The sequence below is a fragment of the Haemaphysalis longicornis genome, unplaced genomic scaffold, assembly GCF_048455015.1.
Source record: "Haemaphysalis longicornis isolate Haplotype H1 unplaced genomic scaffold, Haemaphysalis longicornis Haplotype H1 scaffold_2, whole genome shotgun sequence".
NCBI lineage: Eukaryota > Metazoa > Arthropoda > Arachnida > Ixodida > Ixodidae > Haemaphysalis > Haemaphysalis longicornis.
In genome coordinates, this window is record NW_027526295.1 from 119,366,858 (window position 1) to 119,383,894 (window position 17,037).

The 17,037-nt window shown below is 45.0% G+C and overlaps 1 protein-coding gene across 1 annotated transcript in view; it reads right to left on the bottom strand.

Moving 5' to 3' along the window:
* LOC144169159 (uncharacterized) overlaps positions 1-17,037 on the bottom strand; it is a 40,939-nt gene that overhangs the window by 17,642 nt on the left and 6,260 nt on the right. The window contains exons 2-3 of the mRNA XM_077698190.1: positions 16,210-16,379; positions 6,092-6,183 (exon numbers count right to left, since the gene is read on the bottom strand). Of these exons, the coding sequence (XP_077554316.1) occupies positions 6,092-6,183; positions 16,210-16,379 (262 nt within the window). The remainder of the gene's footprint in view (positions 1-6,091; positions 6,184-16,209; positions 16,380-17,037) is intronic.

The following is a 17,037-nucleotide window of genomic DNA, read 5'->3' on the forward strand; positions in this document are numbered from 1 at the left end:
ACCTGAAAAGATAACGTTGCAGGGGCCCTTAGTATTGGATACCTTAACGTTGTGGTTGAATTCGTGCAAAGCATTGTCAAAATCTTTGGACGCCAAGCTAAGTATGCACCTGACAACGTTAGAGCTCCACGCGATGCGTGGGAGTTTTTGACGTCACTAATCATAGCGGTGTTTACACTGTTCGCCCGCGTAATGCTGAGGCAGCGTTCTATAATCGCAAGTTTCAGTAAAGACCGCATCATTCAGCTGCTTACATCACTCTGGATTATAACCCTCATGTCTTAAGGAAAGCAGATTTAGGTGAATGTACTGTGCTACAACCCAAATTTTTTTATTGAAATATATCTTCATCTCCTGGCCATTGGTGTCCTCTGTCAAACCGAAGCGTCCCCAATTATTTCCAGTTACTCGGTAGCATATCTTGGAAGTCTACTGCATCGATTCAAAATCTTGAATTTTGCCCTTACATTCGTCTTTGGACCTTTGATAATTCGTTGTATTGCTCCTCAGTATCCACTCTTTTAAACAGAGTTAAGTAGCGGTTGTCCGTCGTTCGATTCACCTAACGCGCAATAACGCATTTTATGCAAATTAGTGTTGACGTATAAATAAATCGTGTTTTCGAAAAATAATTACAGTAAATACCTCGAACGCAGTTCGGGAACGCCTAAATGACAACACTAATATTCTTTTCTGCATATAGCTTCTTAAGCTGGCATCAGAGTTGTTTTAAGGGAGGGATAAGAAACCCAGGTTCCACATCATCGCTTAGAACCTTAAGTTTTGTTGTATACCAACCTTTGCAAGGACGGAGGTGCCTCACCGGTCACCACTACGATATACGTTCCAAATTCATCTCAGCCCATATAAATTCATCTCTTGAAATTCTTTTTTTGGTTTGCACCAGTACTGCTAACGTACCCGTAGTAGTGCCATCCCTTCACTTATTCAAGGGGTCTGTATCAACACACATCTAGACCCCAGAACGTGCGTGAATACAAACCTACCACGCGATAAAGAAGGCCACATTTATACGGGGTGTTCTTTGGGGCCGTACTGGCGTAGGGAATCCGCGCTACACTCGCATTGAGGACAATCTACATTGCGAACAATTTTACAGGTTCTGCCATGGCTCGCGGTATCGGCGATCCATCCTGGGGTGGCTTGTTCGAACCACTTCGGCGTGCCAGACGGGACCGCATCTACAAACACGGGCAGTATCAAATTTCCGTTTTCTTCGCGAATCAGTTAGGCTGCGCCTGCGCCGACATGGACGACCGCTTCGGTGACATCCCATCACGTGACGAAGCAAGGCCCTATAAAGCATAGAGTTTCTCCATATTACCAGTGAGAAACTCTATGCTATAAAGGACGGTCGAGCACCGGGAATCGTCTGTGGGCATGGCAGCAGCAAAGCCTGAAGCATGCTCAGCAACCATTTCTGCTTATTTCTACAGGTTAGTTGCTATCGGTATACAAAATGTTACCGGAGTGATAACCGCTTTCTGATTCTCCTGCCACGCCCCCTTTGTGCTAAGTGCATATATATTTTGTTGCAAATATTTTGTTGCTGGGAGGTAATGTTGAGCTTAATCCGGGACCACCTAAGCCCTACCACAGCCAGACTTCCAATGACATGTATACCCTGTTGAAAGCGCTAGGCGTGAAGACTGATAAAAACCATGGCGAAGTATTGTCGCAGCTGTCTGATGTGAAAGCGATTCAGCTGAGCTTTGAGACACAAATGTTAGACGTTAATACAAGGGTGTTAGCTGTTGAAGATAAATTAGCAGGAGTCGAAGGCCAAGGTGACTTTGACTTAATCCGCACAGTATATGGCGCTGTAGGCACCGAAACTGCTTCCCTCGCACAGCGTCTTGACGAGTTTGAAGAGAGATCCCGGCCCCAGAACTTGTTATTTCATGGACTTCCTGCTAACCCGAATGAGAGATGGGAGGATTCCGAGAAAAAGTGGCCAGAGCTGTTGCGATCCACTTTATAGCTGCAGCTTTTCGATGAGGTTATTTCACGAGCCCATCGGCTGGGAAAATTTTATTCTGATAAGTGCCGTCCATTGATCGTAACATTTTCAAGCTTTAAAATCAAAGAAGCCATTTTATCTGCCCTAAAATAGCTTAAAAAATGGAGATGTTAGCGTAAGCGAGGGCTTCTGTGTTGCCACACATGCATTGGGGAGAAAGCTCATCGAATTCTGAAAGGCCAGTGGCGAGCAGTACTCTGTTAGGTACAACAAATTGTTCATAAATAAAAAAAATGCTACGTGTATGTTCCTTCGACCGACTGCGTCTCCAAAATTGATTCCCAGAACGACACCCCGGATCAGGGTAGTGAAACTAGTGTTTCCGCATCAAAACACAGGCCTTCCGCACAGCTATCCCAAAATCGCTTGCTAATTCTACGGCTGATATTAATTTTCTTCTTACTATCCGCCGCGTTATGGGCAAGTGGGAGGACTTGTCATCATCCGTCGACACTTGCCGTGCTGATAGTATAGTCTGACTGAAACCTGGTTATCAGCCAAAATTCCAAACAACGAAGTGTTTAACACGAAAAACATTTCGATTTGTTTCGAGCTGACCGTTGTGAAAGATCAGGAGGAGGCGTACTAATCGCGGTTTCTGACAGCATTTCATCTTTTCACGTACCCTTACAGTCTTGCCTTGAAATTATTTGCGTGTGCACGTGCATTAGCTACCACGACTTCGTAATATTCGTATGCTATCGGCCCCCACTGCTCCATTGACATTTTGCGCTGATCTTCACGATGCACTAAACAGTCTTATCCTGCGTTTCCCACATGCTCCGTTAATTCTGCTAGGCGACTTCAATATCCCTAAAAAACGTGGCCCGTTTTTGATCTTGCCATTCCTGGTTTAATTAATGAAGCTGCCAGTTTTATTCATTTATGCTCAGAGTTTGGTCTCACCCAAATTTTAAATGCACGTAGAAGGATTTATGATACAAGCGCTAACACACTGGACCTTATTCTAACTACGTGTCCCGATATTATTCATTCCTTATTATTCTTGCCAGGCTTAAGCGATCACCTATTGATCAACTTTTCTTCTCAAAGGCGTAATTACTCATTCTCCGACAAAATCTAAATATATCCGAGACTAGAGCAAGGCTGATTTTTAATCTATAAACAATGAACTTGCAAGATTTTTGGACAGTTACATGCCTAACTTTTTCGAACGGTCAGTTTGATCCCTTTTCAACTCCAAAATACAGTACCTTGTAAACACGTTTATACCGCAGCGCGTAATAGCCCGTAAGCATCGATCCCCTTGGTCCAACGTATCGCTGAAACTCTTATCTAACAAAAAAGCGGCTGTTTCGTAAAGCCAAAACGATGATAGCTTTGATTGTTTGTCTGCGTATCGCGCGTGCTCAGCCATTTATAATAATGCGTTTAAGGATGCCAAACGTGTTTTGGAACATTTGTTGGTAACAAACCAGTGAGTACTGCTTCATTAACCGATTGTGATAGAGCCGCAATCCCGCCGTCTCAGCGTTGTGTTGTTTCAAAATCATTTTCGCACTCCCCTGTTGTTGAAATTCCACGTTTTATTCATGCTGATTTTCCTACTATGGATGCTGTACTCTTCGATCTGGATGGTGTGGTGAAATTGATTAGAAAATTGAAGTTGTCGTCATCAGGTGTAGACGGCATCAACGCAAAATCTTCAAAAATACAGAGATGTACTCTGCTTTGATATTGTGCAAGCTATTTAATCAATGCTATATTTCGGGCTTCTTACCTAACGATTGGAAGATCGGTTAAATTGTGCCGTCATCTATATCTGGTGATCCTTTTTCTCCCTTTAATTACAGGCCGATATCAATAACGAGTGTTTCTTGTAAGATTTTTGAGCATACAATATATTCTAATATCGTTGAATTTCTAGAAGGTCACTCATTTTTTACCCCAAAGCGACATGAATTCCGTAAAAAAATTTCTTATGAGACGCAACCTATTTGTTTCTTACATGAAATTGCCACTGGTGTTGATAAAGTACATTGCATCGATAGTATTTTTATTTATTTCTCTAAAGGTTTTGACTTAGTTATCATCAATTATATGCATGAAGTTAAGCAAACTAAAAGTTGATCCAAACGTTCGTTCTTTAATTGAAATTTTTTTATCTAATAAAACTCAGTTTGTATCTGGCAATGAATTCGATTCACCACACTCTCTAATGACATCAGGGGTACCACAGGGTTCCGTGCTGGGTCCTTCCCTTTTCTTGATTTATGTTAACGACTTGCATTCAGTAGTTACTTCAAGCATTAGGCTGTTCGCAGATGATTGCGTTATTTACAGAACCATCACTGCAGATTCTGATACTTCCGTACTTCAGAGTGACCTCCATAATATTACTGCATGGTGTAACACATGGAAAATGCGTTTAAATACTAACAAGTGTAAAACAATTACATTCTCACGTAATGCTGATGCCTCCAATATTTCCGACTACTATATCCAGGGCTCTAGACTGGAACTTATTGCTTCTTACAAATACTTAAGAATTCATATCACCAACAACCATTCTTGGCAACTTTTCATGTAAATGTTGTTGTTAATAATGCGAACCGTATGCTTGGGTACTTGCGACGTAATTTCTCTATGGTGCCTTCACATCATAAACTACAGTTATATAAAACTTTAATTCAGCCTAAGCTTGAGTACGCGTGTTCGGTGTGAGATTCCTATTATGATTATCTCATTAACATGTTGGAAAGGGTTCAAAATAATAGTGCACGCTTTATCCTTTCTGAGAATGCTCGGACATTTAGTGTTTCGGCTATGAGACAAACTTTAAACCTTCCCAATCTAGCCCTACGCAGAAAAATTGACCGGTTGTCAGCCTTTCATAATTTTTTTTTCAAACGCATACTTCAAAACTGAACTTCTTTCTGCGCCGTCATATATATCACTCCGTATTGACCATCGTCATAAGATATACATTCCCCACTGCAACACTAACCTATTTTTTGTCTCTTTCAATCCCAAAACTGCTAATGAATGGAATCGCCGGCCCCCTGCAATAAATAGTATAATCGATGTACCTTCATTTATGATTTCCATTGAAAATTACTTATGTTCCTTATGGTTGCATTTAAGCTATTGACTCAGTTGTGTATGCTACTCGCATTTTTGTGTTGTCCAGTATTGTTTTTGTTGTTGTTCCCAATGATTTGTTTACTTTTGTTTTTTTATGGTAATGCCAATGACCACTCCCTTCGGTAAAACCCTCTGGGCATTAAAGGTAATGAAATAAATAAATAAATAATTCCCCTCCTGGTCATCCAACTCCTGTTTCTAAGATGCTTACTTTTCAAATAAATTAAATCAATTTACTCTTATCTTCTTAGCGTAATCGGCCAGCGTCACCTCTATCAGCAGTTATTCTGCGTTATATATGGGGACAGAGGCTTTTTACTAACTGGCTACTCATTGATATGCCACCTACCGGGTAATTCTGGCGAAGAAACGCAAACATAAATGTCTGCAAATATTATAGTGCTATAATAATGGTTATTTATTGTACTGGTGTTCAAGAAGCATTTCTTGCTAAAACTGCCCCGTGACCCAATTCATCTACGTTTCGACACATTTTACAGAGCAAGATGCAACAAAAATAAGACACAACCGAAGCTATAAAAGAGTCTGCAGGCACCTATAAACTTAGTTATTATAATGGTCGCAAGAAAGTACCATCACCCGCAGGATTAAAGCGTCGCTTTTAAAAACTCAGCCCCCAAACACTGAAAAATACTTGGCATACTAGATAACATATTGTTGCGGACCAGCTCTAGAATAAACCAGGGGGGGGGGGGGGAGGGGAGGGCCTGGTGAAGACGACGAGGAGCCCATAGAACCATAGAACCAAGCCAGTGGAAGAACCCAACCAACCAGCCTGTCTCCCAACCAGTATTCCCGCCTGTTATCTTCTATATACTGTAAACATAGTTGATTTAATCGCTTATCCTTTTTGTGGAGGTGTGAGGTGACGATCCCCGTACCTCTCGCCACAACTTCTGCCGTCTGATGGTAAGGATTACTCACTGCGGTCTTGCGTAGAGCTCGTCCTATTTGGTGTTGCCCTTCTTCCGTGATAGAACGTCATGTTTACCCATGCGTAGGGCCACCACTTGAGGCTGTCATTGAAAGTTATAAATTCATTTTGTAACAATTAAAAAGCAACTATCAAAAGTACCCTTCTGATTCATATTTAAGATAAAATGGTTTAGCATTCTCGCAAAACACTGCAACAGCTCAATAACTGAAAATAAAGGCAGGTTAATTGCGTTTTGGGCCCGCAAAATAAACCTATTTTCAATGGGGCTACAAATGTAACGAAATTTTTCTAAGTGAAGCTGGAAATTCAGGTCCTTGGCTGATGTTGAAGAAGGACTTATTTGCTCGTTTCAAATGGTCGGTGAAGTACATGTTCATGGCATTTCCCATACAACTTATCAGATCTCTCCAAATTCTAAATAAGTCTCTCACCACTCGCATTCGCAGCGATTGGACGAACTGGCTTCTGCCACAGGAGTAGCACTTTTACTAAACATTACAATATACCGGGGGTTTACACACCACTGCAGCTCCTACATTAGCACTCATTTCATCACTGTGAAATGAAAAACGCGCAATAACCTGTTGGTAGGCGTACCCTGGGTGTCGTGATTGGAGTTTTCGCGATCAGGCCGTCATGCGTATGGGTGTTCTCGTCGATATCGCTATATGTCCTAGGTTAGGAAGGATCACGATGTCACTCCTTCTACTGTGAAAACGCCGCGTTATTATGCGAAATAATCTTCTAATTTACTACGGCTCAGCAATGTGATATTGCTCCTCGCTGTACTGATCAATAGATTTGAAATCGGATTACCGTCGAATGTGTCTTTGTTGAGCAATGTTGGGATCCCACAGGCGCTACAGAAGAGCTGGTCGTAGTCAACAGCAAACAATTGTCGTTCGGAAGAAATCACATACGCTACCGTATTGTTAAATTCACGCAATTGAGTACTTGAGCTTCAGTTTTAGGTTCCCAAAATATACCGCGAGTGAAACATTGAACCCAATTTTTACAGTACAGTGGTTTTACAGTACAGTGGTTTTACAGTACGGTGGTGTTACAGTACATTAGTCCCCTTCACAAAAACAAACCGAGATGCCATCCTGTATAAATTATCTCGTGTTTCGGCGTACCCTAAAAAGTACCTTGCTTTGTACGTACGCCTGACCCTATTTGAGCAAGATCGATCGAAACATCTCCTCCAGGCGAGGTTGCAGCTAAAAGGCACCGTTTGAACATTGTGTGTTAATTCGCTGTAAAACTGCGAAGCACCAACATGCTTTGTATTGCAAATTGTGTTCGTGTACATTTTATTTACATAGGTAAACGCAGCTTGTCATGTATCCCATTTTCTCGCGCAATTTGCGCATTACCTGTATATTTGTACTTCGACAACGGCCGTTAAAGCAAATGAAATCGTAGGCCGTACTCATAACGTCTCCCGCTTAGCTGCTCTTGCAGTTTGTACTGGCAGAGCCTCACAATCAATTACCATGCCTCTGCTGACATAACCTGTAAACGAGCGCATCTGCTCAGATATCTTTCCAGTTACTTTATGTTCTTTTGACAGCCGACTGAGAACAGCAGTGTTTAGATGGATGTTCGTATATTAGGAGCTCAGATATGGTTGAAGTCACGAAAGCCAATCGAAATTTTACCATTATAGTAAGTGCTGAAATGCGACACATTCGACGCATCAGAAAGAAAGCTGCCGTGGACGAGGACGTTATGGTTCTTTCTTAAGAGAACCTATGCAACGCTGGTTGCGAACGCCGCAACCAAAAATACCCGCAAACCTAAAATAATGCTCTCTGTTTCACATGGTCTGGTTAATCATTTAGTGGCGTTGTCAATCCAAAAAAATAAAAACTAGACATTTTTCAATTGGCCACGAGAGAGTCAGCAAATTATTTTTGTTTAATTACTTCCAGCAGTGCAGCGAAACGGCGTGGTTTGGCGCTGTAGCCTTTACTGCTACAGAAAGTTGTTTCCGATTATAAACATCTTTGGCAGGGCCAACTGGCTCCCACTAGCACTTTGAAATCCCGCCATGGGGAGCGCGTCTTCCCATTGGCGCAAGTCGTCAGGCCCACAGCACTCGTCGCGCTTCGTTGTATACCCGAGGCAAAAGCCGCCGCCCTTGCGGAATCGCCGACAAAGGGGGGGGGCAAAAAATTGGCTGCGGTTTGGCTCAGCTAAACCTGACTATGCAAATCGAAAGCTTGCTTTTGCCTGGCTATGTCTTGGTTTAGCCTGGTGAAGTCAATTTTGCTATCCGAACGGCTCGCTTCTCCTAAATCTCCGAGGCTTGCTTTGCACGCTTCACTTTCCGGACCCTCTCCTGTGAAGCAGGTCGCCGGGCGACATCCGTTAGCTTATCAGACGCCCCTTTGCGATGAAGACTGAAGGCCGCCATTGCCGCGCAGCGCTCAAAGGCCGGCGCTCGCTCTCATCTATGTCCCACATCGCATTGACTAGGCGGGCGTGACACTCTGGCCAGGCTGCGACCCAGCTGCTGAGAATGCATGCGCCGAGCCGGAGGCGGCGGCGGAGCTCGGCCCATCGAGTCCGGTGATCGGTTGCCAGGGCTACGGCGCCGCTGCTGTCAAAATAGAGCGAGATATCTTGGAACGGCCAAAGTCGGCTCGACTAGGTTCGTAAAGCATTGCTCCGAAAAATGCGCGCAACACCGGCGTGCAGAAATTACGTGCCAGAATGATAATTGGAGTTCACGCTTTAAACATCAATGTTTGAAGCGCGAGCGTTAAGAAGTGGTACAAAGTCGTTGTGCGATACAGAAATCGCGCAAATATTCGGAGCCCGCCCCGGAAAAGGCAAACAACAGCGCCGAAGCAGAGTTACAAAGCGTTAACCGCGTGGTACGGTTATGCACGCAATTCGACCGCGTCGGCGATGTCCGTGCGTTTTTTTTACGCCAGCGTCGATGCCTCCTCGCTGCGGCGGCGTCTGTCTTGGTTAGAATGTGACGGGTGACGCAAACGGGAATAGCAGGAGCTTGACGACTTGCGCCAGCGCCTTGCAACAGTCGTGCCTTGTCTCTTGCCTTTGAGCCACCCGAGCACACGTTTGGAAGGTGTGACGTCACCACTGGTGCTCCGCTGCGCAAAGGCGTCGCAGCTGCTGTCGCCGGGAGCCTCGTCACTGCCGCACCACCTTTTAAGGGGAGGTGTTGCAGTGACCGGAATAACCTTCCCACCAACACGTGCAGCATTCCGACCCCACAAAATTGAAGGGTTTCGGCAGTCATCTTTGCAATTAGTATAACAGCGCACCCCTCATATGATGCCCCTAAACGTAATTTGAGGTACAATAAAACAAACAAACAAACTAACAAACGAACTAACAAATAAATCAATAAATAACTATATAAATAAATTCCTCAACGGGCTAACCACACACCAAGTGAACCTTATTCTAAGTTGAGATCGTGGTATGTAAAGGTGGTACGGAAGCAGCGGTTGTGGCGGAAGTGTCTCGCTGCTACGCTTTTGTGTCGCTTTTGCAGAAACCTGACTGCATACACTCACGACTGAAGTGACGCCTTACAGTACCTCTAGACAGCCCTTCACGTGTCGGCATTTTCTTTCCCGGTGGCCCCGACTGCTTTGATTATTAACGGAGGGCTCGGCTGCGTGGGTAACCTGCGTGACCCTCTGTGCAGACATCTGCGCGTCTAGAGTCGATGAAGGTGACCAGTTGCTCCCAGAAGGCTGAAGCCATGGCTACAGCGTGGCGCCATCACTCGCGAGCAGCATTTGTGGCGGAAGGGACATGATGCTAAGCTATTGTGATGCTTTTGCAAGTTAGTGTAACATCTAGTCTAGCTATCTTGAATCTCGGGCCTTTTCCGCAACTGCTGCTATGGATACTTGAATTGCTCTAGTGCATTGCTGTTTGAACTAACCTACATGATGCCTACTGTCTAGGAACTTAAAAAATGCATTGAACGGCTGGGGGCTACGTCCGCACCAAATTTAGATATGCTTGTTCAAAAAGTGCTTGAGAAACTGAAATTAAAGATTCTCTCCTTAGAACCAGTAGAAGGGTCTCAGCACACATAATTGGATGAGTTGGACTCGAGCGTAGAAATACTTCATGGTGTTTTAGAGGAAACACAGGCGGAAAACACGCGTCTTCTTGAAGATAACTAGGCGCTGCATGCAAGAAACAAATGCTTGATAAAGAATGTCTCCAAACTTGAGCCCTATTCGTGACTGAATAGCGGTGAGCTGAGGGGGATTCCTTGTACTCGACACAAACAATGCGACGATATTGTCCAAAAAGAGGTAGCTACGATCGGCTGCTGAGTTTCTGACACAGACATTGACGCAGCTCATTCTGTTACTACGAAGTCTCCAGAAAACCAAAATACCATAGTTTTTTTCGCCTCTAAGGGACCCAGACCAGATATCTGCAAAGCCGTGAGAGACTAAGCGTAGTACAAAGGATGTAAGGTTCTCTAGAGCACAGAGCTACCCACATGGCTAACACTTGACTCCTGAAAGCAAGACACCTCACCAAAGCCCTCGCTTTATAAAAGAGACAGCGTGGCCATTTCCTTTGACCAGCAACTGCCATATTAACACCAGACAGGCTAAGGACTGCAGGCTATTCTGCATTACGGCTGATCCTTAACTAGCCGTGTTTGGGTAGGCTGGACACATTCTGTGATGTCGCTTCAGGGACCTGTTCACAATGTCTGCATATCTGTCAGCCAATCACCTAGATTTAACATTGAAACCTTCATTTCAAGCAGTGATACATTACACCGCGCGCAAATCCTCAGAAAACATCAAAAGCAAGAAAATTCACGTTCATCAATTTTAAATCCTAGGTTATCACTCGTCTCCACTTCTGAGACGGTTATCAAATGATGATAAAACCCCTTCGGTATCCCGTATTATAAGCCTGGATACTGAAACAGAGAAGCAAGTAATCATGCCATTGCTGCAAATTTTGTATGCACGTCTATTACTACAGGCGAAAAATGGACCTAAATCTCGCAGTACCAAATTGTGAATCTCTAGGAATTAAAATAGACGAGCCATCTCCTTGACGTTATGGCAATAAAGTATTCTATGCACTGTTTATCCATCACCATTAGAATCCATCTCGGAATTGGGCAATACATTTAACGAGCTCCTTCCCAAAACTATTCTTTAAAAAAAAACGTAATCACGATGCGTGAGATCAACAATAACCTTCTAGAAAATGTCGCCCCAAGAACCCTCCTAAAGAGGGTGGGATGATTGGGGCTACTGCAGGAGAGTTATAAAGTTGCTCTACCTCTCTCTCTCTCTCTCTCTCTCTCTCTCTCTTTCTCTCTCTAGAGAGCGAGAACTCTGCCAGTGTCAAGTACCTTAATTCTTTTGTCGTGTCCGGTTTTGAATAATAATCATTGTTTTCTCCTCCAAACTTTTCATCAGGTAACACAAGTACACTTGTTGATCTCGTATTATCTTATTCTGCTCAGTCTCGAAATAGAGGAATTCCGATGAGCGACATGACTAGCCGTTATTCCATCATCCTTCGTCTACAGTGTCTCTACTAACACCGGTTCGTAATATTAGTCCGCATTACACAAAGATCAATTGACCACACTCGTTGGTTATGCTAAGTGATCGCGTATTGCCCTATATATACTAGCGAAGGCGACGCCGCTGATAGTGAATTCGTTTCTATATTAAAGAAGTTTCAAGGCCTTCCTACAACATAAGTCAAATGTCAAAAGAATATCGTGGCTCTACACAACTCTCGGTTAAGAGATAGATTACTGTAATTTATGCATAAATGAGACAACTGGTATAAAAAGTGAAGCCACTTCATTTCAATATTTCTCACAAAAATTGAAACAAAGCCTATATTCGGGATCTTAACGAGCTACGAAACGAATCCGTGCGCCCGCCCTATGAGTCTAAGATTATTGCAGCTGACTGCGATACAAAAGAGCGCTGGCAAATATTAACATGCTTCTCGACAGAGACTATCAGGCTATATTAAAAAGTTGCTTGTGAAATCTACGTTATGTCTTAGATGTAAGACGCGATAGCGTTCTTCGGCATGGAGGCAGAGGTTTGGATGGAGTTGGGGCATTTACCATTTATGCGTTCCAACCACGGCAGTTTAGCGGCGAGTCCTAGACTAGCCGCAGCAATTTTTAATGACTTCGACACAGGAAATTCCTTCGTGACTTAAGATCTGGGCGTGAAAGGTTGCAGCTGCGGTGTGTTTGTCAGTTGAGCGAGAAGGTGACAGAGTAAGTGTTTCAAAGTGTTTATTCTCTAGCGTCGTGGCCTGACCGGCATCTTTTTTTATAACACACACACACACACACACACACACACACACACACAGAAAGAGAGACCTTTATGGAGTAAGAGCGGATGGTAGTTTGGAAAAAGAGGTAAACAGGAGGTGTACCCCGAGGGCAGAACCTGAAGTTTAGACCACCATTATAAGCTGACGCTTATCTTTAGGTGACAGGCTAGCCAGGACAGCCTCGTTGTGTCGACCTAAGTTGGATATGCAATGTTTGAGTTGTTCACCCCTGATGGTGATATCCTTGTATGTGACCCTGTTGCGTAAAGAGATTGCGTGTTTCGCCATATTTAGAACAGCTTAGGTTAATTTCCCACGTTTCCTAGTTAACATCTTCCCCGATCTAGCGTTGTGAATATACGTGTTGGTTTGTATCCTGCGCAGAGGTTGCGATTCTTCGGCGTTGAGGTCCCTGTGTGGCGCGTAGAAGGATGGTGTTCCTAGGCGCAGAATGAGGAGACGTTCGCAATATTAGGAGCGTAGCCCATAGGGGCTGGTGCTGTTGGCGGCTCCTGCCCTAGCCGTAGTAATCGTCACCGTCGTAATCATCGTCGCATGTACTCACGGTAATAAAACACAGGGACACTCGTTTACGCTTCGCGCTAAAGAGCTTCGGGCTTTAGAGAACAGACGTTTACAGGAAAGCTGCACACTTCTACCACCCAACGGTTTCATCTGGGTTGGCAAAAAAAAAATTGGGCCCATTTCCCCGCGAGGGGGACTCCAGTAAATGCGTCGCTTAGGGGGTGGGTGTATTGCGTTAACGTGTAGTGTTTGGGGAGTTGGTGGTAGTGAATGCGTTGTATCAGCAGCTTCTTGACGTAGTTTGAATGAGTCAAGGATATAAGGCGCGTTCGTAGCCTTTGATTCTGTGTTGGTTTTGTGGCGCAGTGGGAAGAGCACCATGTACATCGAGTTCCGCCCACAGGTAGTGAATGCGTTGTATCAGCAGCTTCTTGACGTAGTTTGAATGAGTCAAGGATATAAGGCGCGTTCGTAGCCTTTGAATCTGTGTCGGCTTTGTGGCGCAGTGGGAAGAGCACCATATACCTTGCGTTCCGCCCGCAGGGTCGTGGGATCGAAACCAGGCGCCGGTAAGTGTTATTTTTTTATATAGTGTAGGGGGAGGGGTGCGGACCTATTGTTGAGAGCGAGGATTGATTGATTGTAGGGTTTAACGCACCGACGCAGCGCAGGCGATGAGGCGCGCCGTAGTGGAGGGCTCCGGATTATTTTCGACCACCTGGGGATCTTTAACGTGCGCCGAAATCTCGTACACACGGGCGTTTTTGCTTTTCGCCTCCATCAGAAAAGCGGCCGCCGCGGTTGAGAGCGAGGAGGGTAGCGTGATGCGGGAGAGGAGGAATGGGGGAGAGGACGCACCTGCGCGCTGAGCTGTTGCGGACGGACGGCGGACGCTACATGCGAGTTATAGAAATGCTCTGCATTTAAAAAGCCAAGGTGCCAAGAACAGTTATACACTGCATCCTTCGCTCCTCTCCAGGTTTCACGTTAGTTGAGGTGGCCCGGGGTTTTTTTTTTAAGTGCGAATGCACTTCTTAAGCGAGCCTGAATCGTCCGCCGCCGTCCGCATAGCAACAGCTGCGGGTGCGCGCGCTCCTCGTCTTCCCTAGCAACGAGGGGAGATGGGCGCGCGCTGCCTGGCCGCTGACATGGCACATACCCACGTGGGGGATTGGCCAGGAATCGGGCGTGAGAAGGGCTAATGCACCCGCTTAAAGGAGTACTGACACGAACTTTCAAAGCTGAGATCCGCTCTAGCAACAAGTACAACGACTGTGAATAAATGCATCTTTCTTTCTTTGTAGTTGTGTGTGTGTGTGTGATCTCTCTTTCGCGAACATTATCGAACCGCGGAAATTCAACCCGTGCATTCGCACTTTCACATTCTTCCCCTCGGGGAAATGCGGGGAATTTTTTTTTTTTTTTTTTGGGGGGGGGGGGGGGGGAGGAAGTGTGGTGCGGTCAGAAGAAAGCACTCTATGCCAGTTCCAATGGATTTTCCTCGGCTTCGTCGTTCCCTTCAGGACAGGCATTTTGTCCGGGTGTTGATGTGATGTAAACTATCAGCAATGTGGATTTAAGGATCCTCCTCAAGCTTTTGCCTACAGCCAAGAGAATGCTTGCGTTTGAGCATGTGTAACAATGTTTAAGCATATATTTGATAGTTACGCTAGGTGGACCGCCAAGAGGATTTCTGCGTTTTCGTTCTTGTGTGTAAGAGGGTAATGACGTCACAGCGATTGCCACGGTTGTCCCCTGACATGTGTTGCTTTTGTCCTTTCCAATGTCCCGGTGTCGGCATGGACTGTGTCTTCATAGTTTCGGAGCTTTTCTTAACAGAATTTCATCCTTGCTCCTTGTGTAGGTTTGGGTTTATGTTTTTCTGTAGTGGGAGGGATTTTATGGAGAGGCGCAGGGTCGGAAACATATCCATTATGGCGTCCAAACGTTTTCTCTGTGGAGGTGCGGCATATATTCCACAGCATGGCCAGTCCCACGTTTTTCCCCAAAAACTCCTTTTGTACTAGGATAGTAGGAGTGTCACTGTCCTCTGGTATATTCAAAGTTGTTATAAGGCACAATTTAGTACCCGGGACGTGATTACAAAAATTGAGAGGTAGGGCTGCCGTATATGCTGTTTCAATAACGGTGCTTTTCGGCTGTCTTCAGTGCGGGTAAGCTTCTGGTATGCCAGACTGACCGATATCCGGGTCATGATAAGTGCGTACCAAAGTGTCATCGTTTTCTATTTTAATTCTGCTCTTACCGTGTATCGTCATTTTGCAATGAGGTTGCGATGTTCAAATATTTTCTGTATTTCGGCAATTGTGTGACCGACTCTGCCACTTCTTGGTTGGGCCTTGCCATTATCCTTACATGGCTGTTTTCTGAGATCCCATGCTGACTTGTTTTGAGGTTTGATAAATTGGCAACGTGGAGCCACTCATCGTTTTCCGCACACAGCTTGCGGTAATTACCTGCCCAGGAAAAATCATCTCAAAAGTCTTGTAATTCGAAGCTAAAAACTCGGTTTAATTTTTATTGGGACGCATGTTGTTTCCGGGTTTAATAAAGGTTTTACCAGTTTTAGAAAGCTTGGTATTAACCTTTTGCACCCTTGTGGCACAATATATGGTGGCACCGCCGTTAGCATCGTTTGTAGAGGTGTTTTGGCGGTGGTGCAAAATTACTGGCACGGCTCGTGACCGTGTAAGCCGAGCATGCGACTACCCAAGGCACGTGGACATGAACGTCATTGTGCAGGCGCGGCGCCTCCTTGAATCGCGTGTCTTTTCTTTCGTCTCGGCCGTAGTGTCATGGTCCTGTCGTTTACAATCTAGTTGCCGCTGCTCTGTCTTCCTGATTCGGGTGAGCCCTTGTATCTGTCTGCTTCAGTTGTAGTTTCCTCTTAGAATCGATGACGTACTTCCATGGACGCTTGATGAGCATGGCTGACAGCGGACGGCTAGCAGGCACGAAAAAACGGAGAAGTGAGCCTAATAACGCTACCGCGTTAAAAACGGCCACCTAAATACCACTGTGCGTCACACGAAACCTGGAGTCACTAGGCGCGGCCACTTGGGGCCGGTGTAGCGCCACTTTTAAATTATCTCTTGTGCAAGTCGGAGGCTGACACTTGGTGAGGACGTTTTCAATGAATGATAGCGAATTTTGGCACTAAATAAAAAAAAACAATTTTTGGTCGTTTTCGCCCTTCATCCCCCCTTAACAAGCTTACTCTGTTTGGTCCTCGCTGAGATTTTTGTATTGGAAATTCCTCTCGATCACATAATCTGTATGATAAAAAATTGTGTATCCCGTCCTCATACACAGAGACTGGTTGAATCCGCCAGCAGGTGTGTATGTTCGGTTCGTGAGGATGAAGCGGGAGTTGTTCTGGGAGAAAAACTGAAAAGAAATAAAGCGGACTTTATCAGATTTTAGGCTTCCAAGCATTATTATGTAAATTTGCAACGTAATATCATTATTCCCAAAAATTGCAAATGTACCTCACAAATGTGGAAACATCTATTCGTATTTATCATCCAGAAATACACAAGCCACAATTATTATTCAAAAACGTTGCCAAAATTAGAGGTTTTGGCGTCATGCAAAGCAAGAAATTTTTATTTATTAAAGAAATTCCTTTTGCTTGGCAATATGTTATGCAACCACAATTGTTAAAGGAGTACTGACACAAAATTTCAAAGCTGAGATAACTATGTAAAACGCTTCCTTTTTATCAGGAGATATCTCCCAGCAAGTTTCAACAGCAACCGTTCAGCGAAACATATTTAAAATCCATTTTAATCTTCGCCCGCACGAGAAAGCCCAGAGCGGGCCGACGTGACATCATCTGCTACGTGCCCCAAACTGCCGACGTCGGGGCTCCCGTGACGAAGCCGACGCGCTGGCTGTGGTTGGCGCGCGCTGCTCGGGCGTGTGTACACGTCATGGTTTTGGGACTGACGTAATGCTGCCCGGGCCTGTGGGGACGGCGAAGACCTCGGCCGGTCTGGGCGCGCGCGTGCGCTCGCTCGCGCGCGCTTCCAGAGAGGCAGCGATA